The 15,696-nt window shown below is 44.3% G+C and overlaps 1 protein-coding gene across 1 annotated transcript in view; it reads left to right on the top strand.

The window, feature by feature from the left end:
- Positions 1–15,696, top strand: part of Efcab6 (EF-hand calcium binding domain 6) — a 170,663-nt gene that overhangs the window by 54,724 nt on the left and 100,243 nt on the right. The window contains exons 8-9 of the mRNA XM_035439192.1: positions 4,292–4,414; positions 14,243–14,391. Of these exons, the coding sequence (XP_035295083.1) occupies positions 4,292–4,414; positions 14,243–14,391 (272 nt within the window). The remainder of the gene's footprint in view (positions 1–4,291; positions 4,415–14,242; positions 14,392–15,696) is intronic.

The following is a 15,696-nucleotide window of genomic DNA, read 5'->3' as shown; positions in this document are numbered from 1 at the left end:
TGCAAACCTCCAAAACCCAGCACAGTTTACAACACTTATAAACTCTTTGCCAGCTTGAGATGTAGTCTGGCCCATTCTACTGCAGCACAGTGAGTTCTGTGTGCCTTGAAACTGAACCTGGGTTAACACTGCCCCTAGCAATTGTTTTGGGGCAGGAAACCCCTTCAGCTGGGCAGTCCAAGCTCTCCTTTCAAATGATTTTACATATTAACAAGTTGGACTCTAATGAATGGGGGCCTGCTGACAAAGCTCAGTGCAGAGTGAAGGCTTCTCTTTAGTTGAACCAGCGTTCTTAGTTAAGGACAGTTGCTTTCTTTGCACCCCTCTACCCCCAGCTTTATCCACAGATTCCTGTTCCACCTGAAGTTCTTACTGTGAATCTGGGTAAGAGCAAGGAGCAGTAACCATGCCACAGCCTCATGCACTCTTAAAATCTCCTCTGCCAACCCAATTAGGCCATTACTCTTGAATTCAGCCCCATTCAGATTGACAGGATTTGAGTAAGAAGCCCCCACCCCTCTCTCTCTCTCTCTCTCTCTCTCTCTCTCTCTCTCTCTCTCTCTCTCGCGCTCTCTCTGTCTGTCTCTCTCTGTTTGCCAGAACATAACACAAGTGGCCTCTTTGCAACCGCTGTTGAGTCCTTTCAGTCCCCTCTGAATCCTTGTGGGCACCGTGTCCACTGTCCGTAATGCTGTTCAGATTCTGATCTTCTAAACACTTACTAGAATGGCCCACTGAGCTCTGCTTACAGCTCTAGAGCATCTCAGGCTGATAGTTCCAAATGTCTACATTCACACGGACAGTTTCCAAAAGCATGTTTATGACAGCAATGGCCCCACTCCTCAGCACCAATTTTCTATGTGTGCTACTCTTTTTATTACTGTGATCAAATCCCTGGAAAGAAGCAACTTAGGGGTGGGAAGGCTTATTTGGGTCCTGGTTTGAGGGGATACAGTCCATCATGGTGGGAGGCATGAGAGCAGAGGCTGACAGGAAGCAGAGAGAGAGAGAGAGAGAGAGAGAGAGAGAGGAGAGAGAGAGAGAGAATGCTAGTGTTCAGCTGACTGCTATTTCTCCTTTCTATTCACTATGGGGGATCCAGTCTATGGGTTGGTGGTACTGGCATTATGGGTGGGTCTTTCTCTTTCAGTTAAACCTTTCTGCAAGTTTCTTCACAGACAAACCCAGAGGTGTGTCTCTTATTCCAAAGCCAGTCAAGCTGACCATGAAGATGGAGGCTCATTTAAAACCCAATCATAGACACTTATGATGGATGTCCTGAGTATATCACATGCTATTTCACTGTGAAGATTCTAGTCGTTTTTTATTTCAGGATGATTTCTTGAATTGTCATCCTTAGTATTTGTTCTATTCTGTTGCTTGCTTTTCTTTTCAGTTATTCATATTATATGTGTCTTAGACCTTTTGATGTCTTCTTTTATAAAACTGGCTTTTTCAGATGTCCCTCTTCCTCTGTCCCTCCCTGCTCCCCTACCTCCTCCCCCAGTTCTTCCTCCCTCTTTCCTCCCCCTCTTCCCCCTTCTTACTCTCACTATTGTATTTATTTTCTCTGTGTTCCTTTCAGTTTAATTGTCATGTTTTGGTGATTTGTGTATTTCCTACTCTTCTTATTGCTTTGACAAAATACTTGACCAGAAGTTACTTAATGGAGAAAGGTTTGTGTTGGGGTGGGCCTCAGGGAACACAATCCGTTAGGAAAGGGAGGTGTGTTGGTGGGAGACTGCCTGCTCACACCTCAGTAGATCAGGCAGTAGAGGGAGGGAGTGTGGGGCTTCCTTATTTCACGAAGACTTAACTATTACCTTAATTGGCAAATAGTCAACAGCTGTTTATATTTAATATGGTTGATGCTTTGGTGTGATGTGGAATGATTACCACAGTCAAATTAATTGACACATCTGTGATCTTACACTGACCTTTTTGGTGTGTGGTGGCAACACTTACTATCTGGGCCTCAGCAAACCTCACAGTGAGGTTAGTGGCTAATAGTACAGTGTTTTGGTCCTGGGAGTAGTTTTCGCTTCTGCTTTGCACCCAAGCTATATTGCTGCTGGAGGCTCTTCCTAGTCTCCTAGGAATTGGAACACCACAGAGACTTCTGGGATCCAGGGTCCCTTTGGTCAGGTCAGAACCTGACCCATTCTGTTCTGAGACCCACTTGGAAAGACTGTCTCTGTGTCTCTAATGTAGCCCAGCAAGACCTGGAGAAGGGTCTTTCTTTTCCTTTCCCTCCCTTGGAGATGAGAAAGTGGGATTCCAGATGACTGACAGCCTGTTAGCTGTCGCTAAAGTAAGCGTGCCTCATTTGGCTGTGACTTATTTGCAGACATTTTAGGAAATAAATCTGGGGAACCATTTGTGCCTCTTCACATCCGACACCGAGAGAGAACATGGCTGCACTTTAGATACACTCTATTCTCTTCTGCTAGGAGAAGCACACAGGCTTGTTGGACAAAAGCCAGATGCAAAAAGCCAGAACCCCACCACTACCCCCAACCCTGTGCCTTGCATCTTTCCACCCTCAGCACTCTTCTGGTCAGATCCTTCTAGACTTTTTATTTTTCTGGTGCATAAGTCAGGAGATGATGAGTAGACAAAAAGACAAAATAAGTGAGAAAATAAAAATTAAATTATAATTGCCCTTTTAATCATGAAAGAATATATTGCACAGAAACCCACATTTGTGTCACAGACAGGTCTTTCTGGCTCTTTAAGATTTACTGATTTTATGTGTGTGGTTTGCTAATGTATACATTTGTGTACCACATGTATGCCTGGTACCTGAGGAGGTCAGATGAGGGCATCAGATCCCATGGATCTGGACTTGCAGACTGTTGTGAGCTGCCATGCAGATGCTGGGAATTGAGTCTGGGTCCTCTACAAAATCAACAAGTACTTTTAATGGCTGAGCCATATCACCAGCCCAGATCTTGGTTTTTTATGTCTGTGTGGTTATTGCATAGCCCTGGCAGCATCCGTTTGTGAGGCTGCTCCCTGTTAACACCACTGGTTGTGTTGCAGCTGTTTTTCTTTGGCATTGTATGTGTCCTCACATGCAGGCCTTTTTGGGTGACTTGCTGCCCAGCAGACAGCAAGTAGTAGAAGAGCTCAGCATGTTCACCCATGGGTTGCTTCTGTGCCAAGTAAGAACAGCTTCCCGCCTTTGTCCTATATTTGTGTGTGTGTGTACACACACACACACACACACACACACACACACACACACACACACACATATATATATATGTATATGTATGTATGGTATACATGCATGTGCAGGTATACTCTCCTGTTTGAGCCAGAGGAGTATCCAGGTGTTGTCCTCTGCTGTCTCTGTCTTGGTGGAGGAATACCCACTCACCTTAAGGTCCACCATTTCAGCCCCTGATACATTCCTGTCTCCCTGAAGCCCCAGTGCTGGGTTATGGATGTGTAGAACCATGTGTGGCTTAGGATTTGATGTCATGTCCTTGTGTGTGAACCTTAGCACTGAGACCCTCAGCCTTCTTGTTCTCACCTATCTTCTTAGTCCTTGCCATGATAAATTGAAAATAACCCATTTTAAGTAGATTTTTAAAATTCCCAATGATTGTGAACACTTTTTATACATTTACTGTATTTTTTAGTTCTTTGTATGTCCGTCCCATCTCTAACCTTGGATATTTCCATTCATCTACTGGTTCATAAGAGCTGCTCACACAATATGGAAATCAACCATTATTTTAATGCATTCTCACACATATATATGATAATACACACACATATGATAGGATCCTTCTGTGTAGCTCTGGCTGCCCATAAACTCAGAACCCTCCTTGCCACTGCCTCCTGAGTACTGGGATCACAGATGTAGCCACATATCAACTTCCATCTCCTGTATATGAACAGTTATTTTCCCTGCTCACTTCCCTTTCTCTGGTCTTTGCCCCGAGCCTGGCTGTCACTGAATGGTTTCTGGCTTTGCTGTTTCCTCTGACAAGTCTCCACTGAAGCTCATAACATCCAGCATGGCCCTAGTTTCTTCGACTGCACAGACAGCTCTAATTTCATCTCACTCAGCCTACATTTCAAGGTCTATCCTGGTGTACAGTAACACATAGGATAATTTTCTCTTTTTTCCATTTATCAATTTACTTCAGTAATGCAATAATCTACCATTTTCTTGGTTCATTCATCTTGATTTTTATCAAGCAGGTGATGTTCAGAAGCAAACAACATAGAATTGCGCTTTGCAATGTGAATAAGCCAAAGTGGTCTTGTCTTATTAGAGCTCTCAAGGGACAGTCAACAGGCCAGGACTCCCAGGAGGGACCGGCAGTTCAACTCTATGTCATCTGAAGATGTCTGGAAGAACTACACCTTAGATGATGTGGAAAAGACCTTTTGTCAAGAGGTGAGAGCCAAAGCATCACCACAGGGAAGCCACAGGAGCAATCTCCATCTTGGGTTATTCTGAAATTTTGCTCCCACCGGCACCCCTCAGACTGCCAGGGACCTCTCCTCAGGATGCTTGGATTATGCTGACAGTGGCAAAGCTAACTTTGTATGTATGCATGAGGTGTGAATGTGGGTGTGTGTAGGGGTGGGGTGTGAATTGTGGGGTGTGAATATGGAGGTGTGGGGTGTGAATTGTGGGGTGTGAATGTGGAAGTGTGGGGTGTGAGTGTGTGTGCATGTGGAGTATGAGTGGAAGCATGAGGTGTGAATGTGGCAGGTGTACATGTGTGGGGTGTATATCTAGTGGTGTGTGCTTGCTGTATGTGCACATGTAGCCTCTGAGTGTGCATGTGGAAGCCAGAGGAAGACGTTAGCTGTCTTACTTTGTTGCTTTCTGCCTATTTTTGAGATAGGATTTGGCACTGAACCCAAAGCTCTCCATTTTGGCTAGACTGGCCAATGGGTGAGATCTCAGGGTCTGCCTGTCCCTAGCTGTTATAGGCACACATGACCATGCTTATGGGTGCGGGATTTCAACTCAAGTCCTCTTACATTCATAACAAGTATTTTTACCCACTGAGTCATCTCTGCAGCCTGACAAGTTAATTTCAAGTGTGTCCTCTGTGCTACTCCCAGGCTAACTTAAGATAAAATGGAGAAAGCATGTAAAGGAATGCACAATTTGGTTGTGTGACATAAAAGAAAACTTGACTAAATAAAGAGGCCTCTTCTGAGCTTGAGTGGGGGTTGGTCATTAATGAGTACCAGTAAAGAGATCCTCTTCTTGTAACCTTGGCTTGGGGCTTGGTCGTTATCTCTAGTCTCTATATTTGGATCATGTATGTGTCTCTTGAGAAGTTAAAATTGAGGATCTCTCCTATTGCATTTAAACACCTTGTGAAGGTGCAGCAGTGGGGACAGTGGAGAGCTGCTGTAGCCATGGGTGGTCAGAACGGGCTAGGAAGTCAGTTGTCAATGAGTCAAGCTGTGACTGTGACATCAGTCTATATTGTTCTAGTTTCATTTCTGTTGCTGTGAGAAATGCCCTGATAGAAAGCATCTTGGGGAGGAAGAGGCTTATTTCAACTTACAGTCCATTATCGCAGGAAAGTCAAGGCAGGAACTTCATGCAGATAGTCACATTGCATCCACAGTCACAAGCAGAGAGAAAAGCAGGCATGGTGCTCACTTTCTCAGCTTTCTCCACTCATGCCCAGCTTCAGGAGCCCCTGCCTAGGGAATGGGGCTGTCTACACTGGGCTGGGTCATCCTGCGTTCATTAACCTAATTAAGACACTCTCCCACAGACAGACCAACCTTTGATAGAGACAGCCCCTCACTGAGTGATTATACTTGTGTCAAGTTGACAGTTAAAGCTGACTACCACACATATAGTACAAGGCATTTCAGTGAAGCGTGGCACCCGCCGATGGTGGGTTATTAATGATGAGATTATCATTGAGATAATCTGTTAGCCAGACATTTATCGGAGGAAAACTTTTACCCATCATCAAAACCAATTTCTACACATAGTAACTATTGTAAACCTAGAAGGCACAATAAGGATAAAAAGTGACTTTTGTGGTATTGGGCATTGGAGCATGCTGAGCACACCCTTTACCACCAAGCTGCAGCTGTGCCCAAGCCAACAGGAACAATTTCAGAGTTTGAAATTAAAGTATCTTTTGAGTATGAAGTAAAGCCTAAAAGCCATAAGGAAAATGACAAAGTTTGATAGCATGAAAAATTTTTAGAAAGTATTTTTTTATGGTAAAACATGGTATGAACATGAGATCAACTTGGCAAATATGATGACATAAATGACAGATGAATAAAGGCTGTCTTAAAGTGTTTTTTAAATTTTTATTGATAAGTATATGCTTGCATGTGTGTCTGTGCACCTGTGTGTGGGTACCAAAGGAGGCCAGAAGAGGGCACTGGATTTCCCTGGAGCGGAAGTTACAGGTGGTTGTGAACTCAGATTGTCTGCAAGAGTACAAGTGTTCCTAACCACTGAACTATCCCTCCAGCCTTGATAACTATTTATAATACACACAGAACTTTGCAAGTAATTAATGTGGACTTTTTGACTGAAAAACTAGTGTAGAAACACTGGCAAAGCCAGCATTAGTGAAAAGCTCTGAGAAAGGGACACATTCATATCTACCATTAAATTGGCAAGGCTTGCTTTCCCCTCTTGGGGAAGAACCTTATTGCTTTCATAAAAAAATCATGGCCTTCCCCAAATACATGACCCTCACAAAAAAGTGTGTGAGCTGTTCTGGAAAGCACACACAGGAAGCAGGAAGTCATCCATAGTCCCCCACCCAGAGCAGCTCAAGCTGCATTTGGTGACGCCCAGTCATGCTCTTCCTTGTTGATGTGTAGAAGGACAACAGCATTAGCAAGCAGGCAGATGATAGAAAGGGTTTTCTAAGAAGACCATTGCTGGGCATTGTGGTGCCTGCCACACTGGGAATGCTGATGCGGGCGATCTGAGTTCCGTGCCAGCTGGGCTACACAGCAAGGCCTTGTCTCAAAAGAAAAAAAAAAAAACAGTCTTTTAAAAACAATACACTTTTTTATTTAATTAAATTAGAAACAAGCTTGTTTTATGTGTCAATCCCAGATCCCTTTCCCTCCCCTCCTCCCTTGACCCCCACCAATCACCTATCCTATTCCCTTTCTATTCCTCAGGAAGGGTGAGGCCTTCCATGGGGATCTTCAAAGTTTATCATAGGATTTGGAGCAGGGCCTAGGCTGAGAGAGTATCCCTCTATGTGGAATGGGCTCCCAAAGTCCATTCGTATACTAGGGATAAATACTGATCCACTGCCAGAGGCCCCATAGACTGCCCAGACCTTCTAACTGACACCCACGTTCAGGGGGGTCTGGGTCAGTCTTATGCTGGTTTCCCAGCTATCAGTCTGGGGTTCATGAGTTCCCCCTTGTTCAGGTCAGCTGTTTCCATGTGTTTCTTCAGCCTGGTCTTGAGTCCCTTGCTCATCACTCCTCCCTCTCTGCAACTGGATTCCAGGAATTCAGCTCAGTTTAACTGTGGGTGTCTGGTTCTGCTTCCATCAGCTACTGGATGAAGGCATATAAGGTAGTCATCAATCTCATTATCAGGAAAGGGCATTTAAGGTAGCCTCTCCATTATTGCTTAGATTCTTAGTTGGGGTCATCCTTGTAGATCTCTGGACATTCCCTAGTGCCAGATTTCTCTTTAAACCTATAATGGCTCCCTCTATTATGGTATCTGTTATCTTGCTCTCCTCTATTCTACCCCCGACTCAGCCCTCTTCCTCCCTCATGTCCTCCTCTCCCATCCTCTTCTCCCCTTCTTTTTCTCCCAGCTCCCTCTCCCCTCCCCCAAATGCTCCCAATCGGCTCAGGAGATCTTGTCCCTTTCCCCTTCTCCGGGAGACCATGTATACCATGTATGTCTCTCGTAGGGTCCTCCTTGTTTCCTAGCTTCTCTGGAGGTGTGAATTGTAGGCTGGTAATCTTTTGCTCTATGTCTAAAATCCATATATGAGTGAGTACATACCACGTTTGTCTTTTGGTGACTGGGTCACCTCACTCAGGATGGTCTCTTCTAGTTCCATCCATTTGCCTTAGGATTTCAAGATTCCATTGTTTTTGTTTTGTTTTGTTTTGTTTTTTCTGCTGAGTAGTACTCCATTGTGTAAATGTACCACATTTTCTCTATCCATTCTTCAGTTGAGGGACATCTAGGTTGCTTCCATATTCTGGCTATTACAAATAATGGTGCTATGAACATAGTTGAACAGACGTCCTTGTTGTATGAATGTGCATCTTTTGAGTATATGTCTAAGAGTGGAATTGCTGGATCTTGTGGTAGATTGATTCTCATTTTCCTGAGGAATCACCAAAGTGGCTGTGTAAGTTGGCACTCCCACCAGCAGTGGAGGAGTGTTCCCCTTTCTCCACATCCTCTCCAACATAAACTGTCATTGGTGTTTTTTCATTTTAGCCATTCTGACAGGAGTAAGATGGTATCCCAGAGTTGTTTTGATTTTCATTTCCCTGATGGCTAAAGATGCTGAGCACTTTAAGTGTCTTTCAGCCATTTTAGACTCCTCTGTTGAGAATTCTCTAGTTAGTTCTGTACTCCACTTTGTAATTGGATTATTTGGTGTTTTGGTGGCTAGCTTCTTGAGTTCTTTGTAAATTTTGGAAATCAGCCCTCTGTCAGATGTGGGGTCAGTGGATATCTTTTCCCATTCTGTGGGCTGCCATTTTGTCTTGCTGACTGTGTCCTTTGCATTACAGAAGCTTCTCAGTTTCAGGAGGTCCCGTTTATTAATTGTTGATCTCAGTGTCTGTGCTACTGGTGTTATGTTCAGGAAGTGGTCTCCTGTACCAGTTCATTCAAGGGTATTTCTCACTTTCTCTTCTAATAGGTTCAATGTGGCTGGGTTTATGTTGATGTCTTTGATCCATTTGGACTTAAGTTTTGTGCATGGTGATAGCTATGGTCTTCTACATGCCAGCATCCAGTTATGCCAGCCCCATTTGTTGAAGATACTTTCTTTTTTCCATTGTATAATTTTAGATTCTTTGTCAAAAATCAGGTGTTTGTAGGTGTGTGGGTTAATATCAGGGTTTTCAATTTGATTCCATTGGTCTACCTGTCTACTTTTGTGCCAATACCAAGCTGTTTTTATGACTATAGCTCTATAGTAGAGCTTGAAGTCAGGGATAGTGATGCCTCTGGAAGTTCCTTTATTGTGCAGTGTTGTTTTGGCTATCCTGGGTCTTTTGAAAAATATATACTTTTAAATTTAATGTCCTTGATTTTTGCCAGAAGTAAAGCAAGCCCCAATGTCATGTGACATCATGATTATCCCTGTTCCTGGGGTGTCTCACATCAGACCCAATCCTTGGTGCCCTGGAATTACCAACTGAATCTCCACGTGACAGACACTGGTTGTATGTGGATCTTCAGGTGAGAAGGCCAAGGCAGGAAGAGGGTGTACAACTTGCCTGGACAATTGAGCAGTGCAGCTCTGGGTCCCAGCTGTCACTACCTCCTTCAAGTATTGTCAATCAGAAGCGACAGGAAGACACCCTGGAACTTTGGACGTCTGTTTCCCACACAACATATTAAGTCCCTGAAGGGACATTAACACAATGAAAGGGATGAAGAAAACCCGGCAGAGCTGAAGAGGTGGTGATGCATTTGAAGGGGCTGGCTCGCTGCCGTGGAACTTGATGACAAGTGACAAGTGACTGACACGTGCTGTGTTTCTCCTGCCCAGCCCCCACTCCACTGATTTTGCTGTCTATATTGTGTTCTTGGAGTTGGTGATATTTGTCTTATGTACAGTTATGGTAATGCCCCAGACGTTGGCCTTTGTTTTACACCCGGCTATATTGGCCACCAGTGGAGTTCAGTGCTTTTGACATTTTCCCTTTTTACTTTGATTTAGTTTTTGCTTGGCTGGATTTCATTGTCTGGTAATTTCCTCAAGAAAGGCTCATGGATGCTCTCCTTCCCTGTGTCCACACCTAGGAGACCACGTGCCTTGAATGGTTAGGCTTGAGTATTGATCTGGCTGTATGTGACTACACTATGTTTGCATTTCATCATAACGGAGTGAATGCTTTTCCCACGGCCTTCTGGCTCTCACTATTGTTGTGAGGAATCTGATAGTGCTCCTGCAGCTGACTTTGGGTGTTCTCAAATATGTTCTTATGTTGACCCTTGAAATGTAAAAGCCAAGCTGAGCTTTGTGCTAGCTTGGAGCATTTTGATGTCAATTCTTGAAACATGGGTGTATTTTTCAGATGTCCAGCTTCAGGGCTTCAGTGAGTCTGCAGATATACTGGATCATAACACAAAACCACACACACACACAAACACACACCTTGTCCCTCTCTCTTCTCCTCCTCCCTGTCCTGCCCTCTTCCACCTCCCTCCCTCCCTCCCTCCTTCAATACTATTCCCAGGTGTCCTTGTATTGGTTCCTCTTTGTCCTGATGGCCAGCATGTTACCTGCTCCAGGTCACATTAGTCCCTTTATATTACTATCTCTCTGCTTTGAGGGTCTTCCAAGCCCCCTAGTGCTCATCTGACTCCCATCTTTTTTTTGTTTTTGGTTTGGTTTGAGTTTTTGAGTCAGGGTTTCTCTGTGTAGCCCTGGCTGTTCTGGAACTCATTTGGTAGACCAGGATGGCCTCACACTCACAGAGATCCACCTGCCTCTGCCTCTGCCTCCCAAGTCCTGGGATCAAAGGCATGGACCACCACTGCCCGGCTTGACTCCCATCTTTTCACTCATTTCTTTTAAGATTTTATTACCTTCTGTAAGAGTCATATTTATTGCTGTGATCTCAGCTCTAATGTACACCCCCTCACCTCTTTTACTATTGATCATTTCAGGATACCCTTTTAATGAATCCCTAGTTTTTATCTGGTTCATTTTTATGTCATAACATTTTCACAAAAGATGATTATTTGATCATCTTTGCAAGCCGGGGTCTTTTGTCTCTTGCTATGTGCTTATTTGTCCCCTGCTCTGCCCACTCTGTAGTGTTTTGGCACAGTTGCAAAGCCCATTGTTGTTACCCTGTCTGTGCTTAGGGTATGCTATACCCAAGTTAAGCTGTACTGCATTAGCTCCTTCCCCTGCATAGTGTCTGTGTCACCTCCCCAGCAGTGTTTGCGTCATCTCCCCTGCACACTGTCATCATTCTTCCCTGCATAGTGTCTGTGTCACCTCCCCAGCAGTGTCCGTCATCGTGTCATCTCCTGCAAAATGTCTGTGTCTGTCACCTTCTCCTGCATAGTGTCTGTCATCACCTCACCCTGCAGTGTCTGTCATCACCTCCTCCTGCAAGGTGTCTGTGTCACGTCCCCCTGCACACTGCCATCGCCTCCCCCTGCACAGTGTCTGTCTTCCGAAGGTTTTGTAGGTCACACGTTCTCCTGTAGCTGTGTTTGGGTTGTCACTAGGTTCCACTATAAATGTTTATTCATATAGGTTGTGGCACTCAGTGCTGTGTGTCCTGGGAATTCCATCCAGGCATGGAGTTGCTGTCTCAGTTGATGCCCTAGCACATGATTCTGTTTTAACTGAAGCATCACCCCGTTGCCCACTATCTCTTGCACACCCACCATAAGCATATGGAGCTCTGTTCCATGGACCTCCCTACCTGACACAGTTAGACTTGTTCACATTTGCCTGAATAATGCAGCCTCCACAAGGATTTTGAGGCTTGTTAGTCCTTTTGCTAAGACACGGAGCATCTTTTTATATTTTGCAATTTTTGTTTAGAACATTTTTTCCCTGTATAACATATCCACTTTTAGATATATTGACTAACACATGCCAAATCTGGGTCACTGCATTCTGGGTCACTATTAGTCAACAAAACCAGCCTAAGTGTTCATAGAGCCGCTTACTTGTGTCAAGATGGGAGCAGACTGCTGCTGTAATTTACGAAAATCTGCTTGCTGGAGAGAAAGACACCATGCAACAGGGTTCAAGCAGAGGGTATTTTTTTTTTATTAGAGAAAGGGATCGTAAAAAGGGGAAAGTGAAGCAGGGAGACTGGCCTCCGGAGACAGGAGCAGCAGGAGAGAGGAGAGAGGAGAGAAGAGAAAGCAAAGGGAGAAAAGGGGAAGAGAAAGAAAGAATAATGAGAGGAGAGCAGGGCCCTTTTAAAAGGGAATGTAATGAATGTGCACAGGTGGTGCTGTTACTGTCTGCAGCTGAGGATGTATCCTGTCAGAACCCCAAGGGCAGGCCAGTACAGATGCCTGAATACTAACAGCTGTGACACTTGCCAGCCCATCAGTGATGCCATGGTATGCCATGTGTCACCCCAAAGAACTGGTGCGTACTGGTTCTTATGAAAATGTTTCAACATACGTTGCTAAGTGACAATGCCTCTGTCCAACCTGAAAGTGTGGCATGTTGGCCATTTGTGAAATTATCTCTGTAATTATGACTGCATTGGAGCTTCCAGGGTGCAGAGCTGGGGGTGTCAGATGTTCCATACCTCTGGTTCCTTTCTGTACTTTGCTGAATTGCTTGTATTTTTCTTACACAAAACCTTACTATTTTAAATTAACATCAAGGTTCTTTTGGGTGGGAGAGGATTCAGATGTCACCTAGATACTCTGTGTCACTCTACAAGCTCTTGGTCATGGCCGGGCATGCTCTGAAAAGCCTTCTTGAAGTCACACACCTTTGAGATGTTAAGATGGATTCTGTTAGTCGGTTGTAGTTAGTGGCTTAAGGCTTTAACCCCCACTCTCTGGAAGCAGAGATGGGCAGATTTCTGTGAGTTTGAGGACAGTGTGGCCTGCATAGTGAGTTCTGGACCAGCCATGGCTGTATAATGAGTGAGACACAATTTTAAAAATAAAAAAAGATAGATTTTCATTAGCAGAGTAAATGCATGAAGAGTGCATGCACCACACACGGTACTCTCACTTCTCTGGGTAAGTCTTCTCCCAGGCAGGGGTTCAGTTGAAGCTCTTTCTCAAGGAAGGAGCAGGTGAGCTCACTGAAATTTGTGTTAACTCCTTCTTGGAGGCTTAGGCCCTTTCTAAGAGACTTGAATTTTTAAATATTTTTAGAATTCTAAAATGTAAGTTGTGTGTGTGTGTGTGTGTGTGTGTGTGTGTGTGTGTTAAGTTAGAGGGCAACCTTTGGGAGCTGGTTCTCCCCTCCACTATACTGACACTTGGTCTGTCACTGTGTTGTGTATTCCAGGCTCTCTGGCCAGTGATCTTGGCCAGTTTCCCTTTCTCTGATACCCCCCATCTCTCTGTAGGAGTGCTGGAATTACAAGTGCATGCCACAGAATATGGCCCTTTATGTGGGTCTCTGGGATTGTACTCTGGTTGAGGGGTTTTATGCATCAAGAGCCACCTCACAGCCCTTTAATCCCTCCCAGTATTTAAAGATCTCCAGAACTCCTGTGCCCACTCAGGAGCATCTCCAAGCTGACTTCTTAGTCCCTGGGTGGATGGAGACTCCTGTACATGTGTGTCTACTTCCAGACAACTATAAAGAAAGCTCCCTCTTACACCAAATTGGTGGTTATTCTAGTTTCCATTTAGCAGGAAAAACTGAACTCAGACAAACTGAGATGGTTGAAAATAAATATAGTTATCAGCCAATAATAAATAGCAGTGTTCCATAAATATAACCAGCATCCACAGTGTTCTTATGAGTCATGAAAACCAGCTTTGAACCAACTTCACTGCGTCCTCCGAGTCCCAGGAGAAAACTAGTTTACCCTTTTATAATCACCACCCTTTTAAAACCATGATTTATGAGGTGTCCAGTATCTATTATGTTTATATAATCCTTATATTAATCAATTTCCATGCCACAAAAGCAACTTCTGTTTTTTAAATAAAATGCTCCCAGCTTGCAAATCTGATGGCTTGACTTATCAGAAGTGTGTGGCATGAGCTCTCGGTAGGGAATGCTGGAAGCATATTAAGATGCACCACACTGGCAGTGGGGTATTTTTAGTGCTGCAGTCAGAGGTAAAGCCATCGTCCTTGCCATCCCTCCCTGAGAAACTTGTCAGCAGTGAGCGGAGTGTTGTTTGTAGTGAGCTCATCAATTAAACATTTGAGGTTCAGTACATGCCACAGTAAACTTTTTGATCAGTTTTTGGAGATGGAGATGTGGGGAGGTTTTGGTTTAAGAAGAAAAACAAAAAATGGCAGGGTTGGGTGGCTCCAGGACGTTGACTTGGCTGGATGCAACACTTGAATTTTAACTCCTTGCAGCTTTCAAAGTCTTATGAAAAGATCGAAAAAGCCCTGAGCGCAGGAGACCCCTCCAAAGGCGGCTATGTCTCTCTGAATTACCTGAAGGTTGTCCTTGACACTTTCGTATATCACCTACCGAGAAGGATTTTTATCCAGCTAATGAAAAGGTAAGAATCCATTGTTTCTTGACAGGTTTTCCCCCAGACATCAGCCAGAACAACACAGAGTAACCTCGTTTATTTTTTATTTAGTGCTTTAAACTTGGTGCCACTGAGATTTCTCCACATATGCAAAGGCAAAGAGAGAGCCCTACAAATCCACTCTCAGAGCTCAGGCCCCAGCTTTGGGAGCCCCCAGGTGCCTGCTGGCCACTGCCTTTGCACCTCTGCTCATTTGCCTTATCCCTGATGCCTGTGAAAATATACATCAAGCCTTTGATTTCCGTTGGTGCCTCCAAAAGATGCAAACTCTTTATAATGACAAGACAGTCTTCATACCAAACAGAATTGTTACTGTTATTAATAAATATCTATCCAGGGCCCAAGTGCGAACACTCAGCTTCTGTTCTCTTTTTCAGTATCTAAGAGTCACATTGCCATTTGGGGCTCACCTCACGTCTTAGTTAGATTTCTGTTGCTGTGATAAAACACTGACCAAAAGCAACTTGGTGTAGGAAAGTGTTTATTTCATCTTCAGCATCTAGGTCACACTGCATCACTAAGGGAAGTCAAGGCAGGAACCTAGAGGCAGGAACTGAGGCAGAGGCCATGGTCCTCAAGGCGTGATCAGTCTGCTTTCCTATTGCACCCAGGACCACTAGCCTAGGGCTGATGCTGCCCACAGTGAGCTGGGTCCTCCTACATCAATCAAGAAAATGCCTACAAGCTAGTCTGGTGGAGGCATTTTCTCAATTAAATTTCATTCATCCAAAATGACTCTAGCTTATGTTAACTTTACATAAAACCAGCCAGCACACCTTGATTCCCTGTTAATCTGCAGGCTTCCTTCCCACCTGTTTCTTTTATACAAGGTGAGATTAAATGTCCCTTGGAGTTTCTTAGTTTCTTACAGCTTGGATTTGGTTGTTATAACACACAATACTATTTCCTAAGTCCCCTCTCCCTCCTGCAGCTCCCCCTTTCCCTGAACTGGCACCCATGAGGACCCATGGCTGTGGTTTTATTTATCTGCTTCAGGCAAAACTGCTCCACAGACTGGTGAGATGTCTGGGTTGCCTGTCTATCTGTTCATGTTAGCTGTCTCTGTCAATCAGACACAGATCCCTAGAGACTGTAGGGTAGTAATATTCTGTTTGTTCTTCTAGCGTGTTGCAATGCTTCTATGATGAGAGAGTGTTGTCTCCACAGTTAGATAAGAAAGTCAGGGACTAGGGAGACAGCTCAGTGTGCAAAGCACTTGGCACACAAGTGTGAGGACCTGAGTTCAGATCCCCAGGACCCACGTAAAACTGG

Source organism: Cricetulus griseus, chromosome 2 (assembly GCF_003668045.3).
Source record: "Cricetulus griseus strain 17A/GY chromosome 2, alternate assembly CriGri-PICRH-1.0, whole genome shotgun sequence".
NCBI classification, from domain to species: Eukaryota; Metazoa; Chordata; class Mammalia; order Rodentia; family Cricetidae; genus Cricetulus; species Cricetulus griseus.
This window is presented reverse-complemented; position numbering and strand designations above follow the sequence as displayed.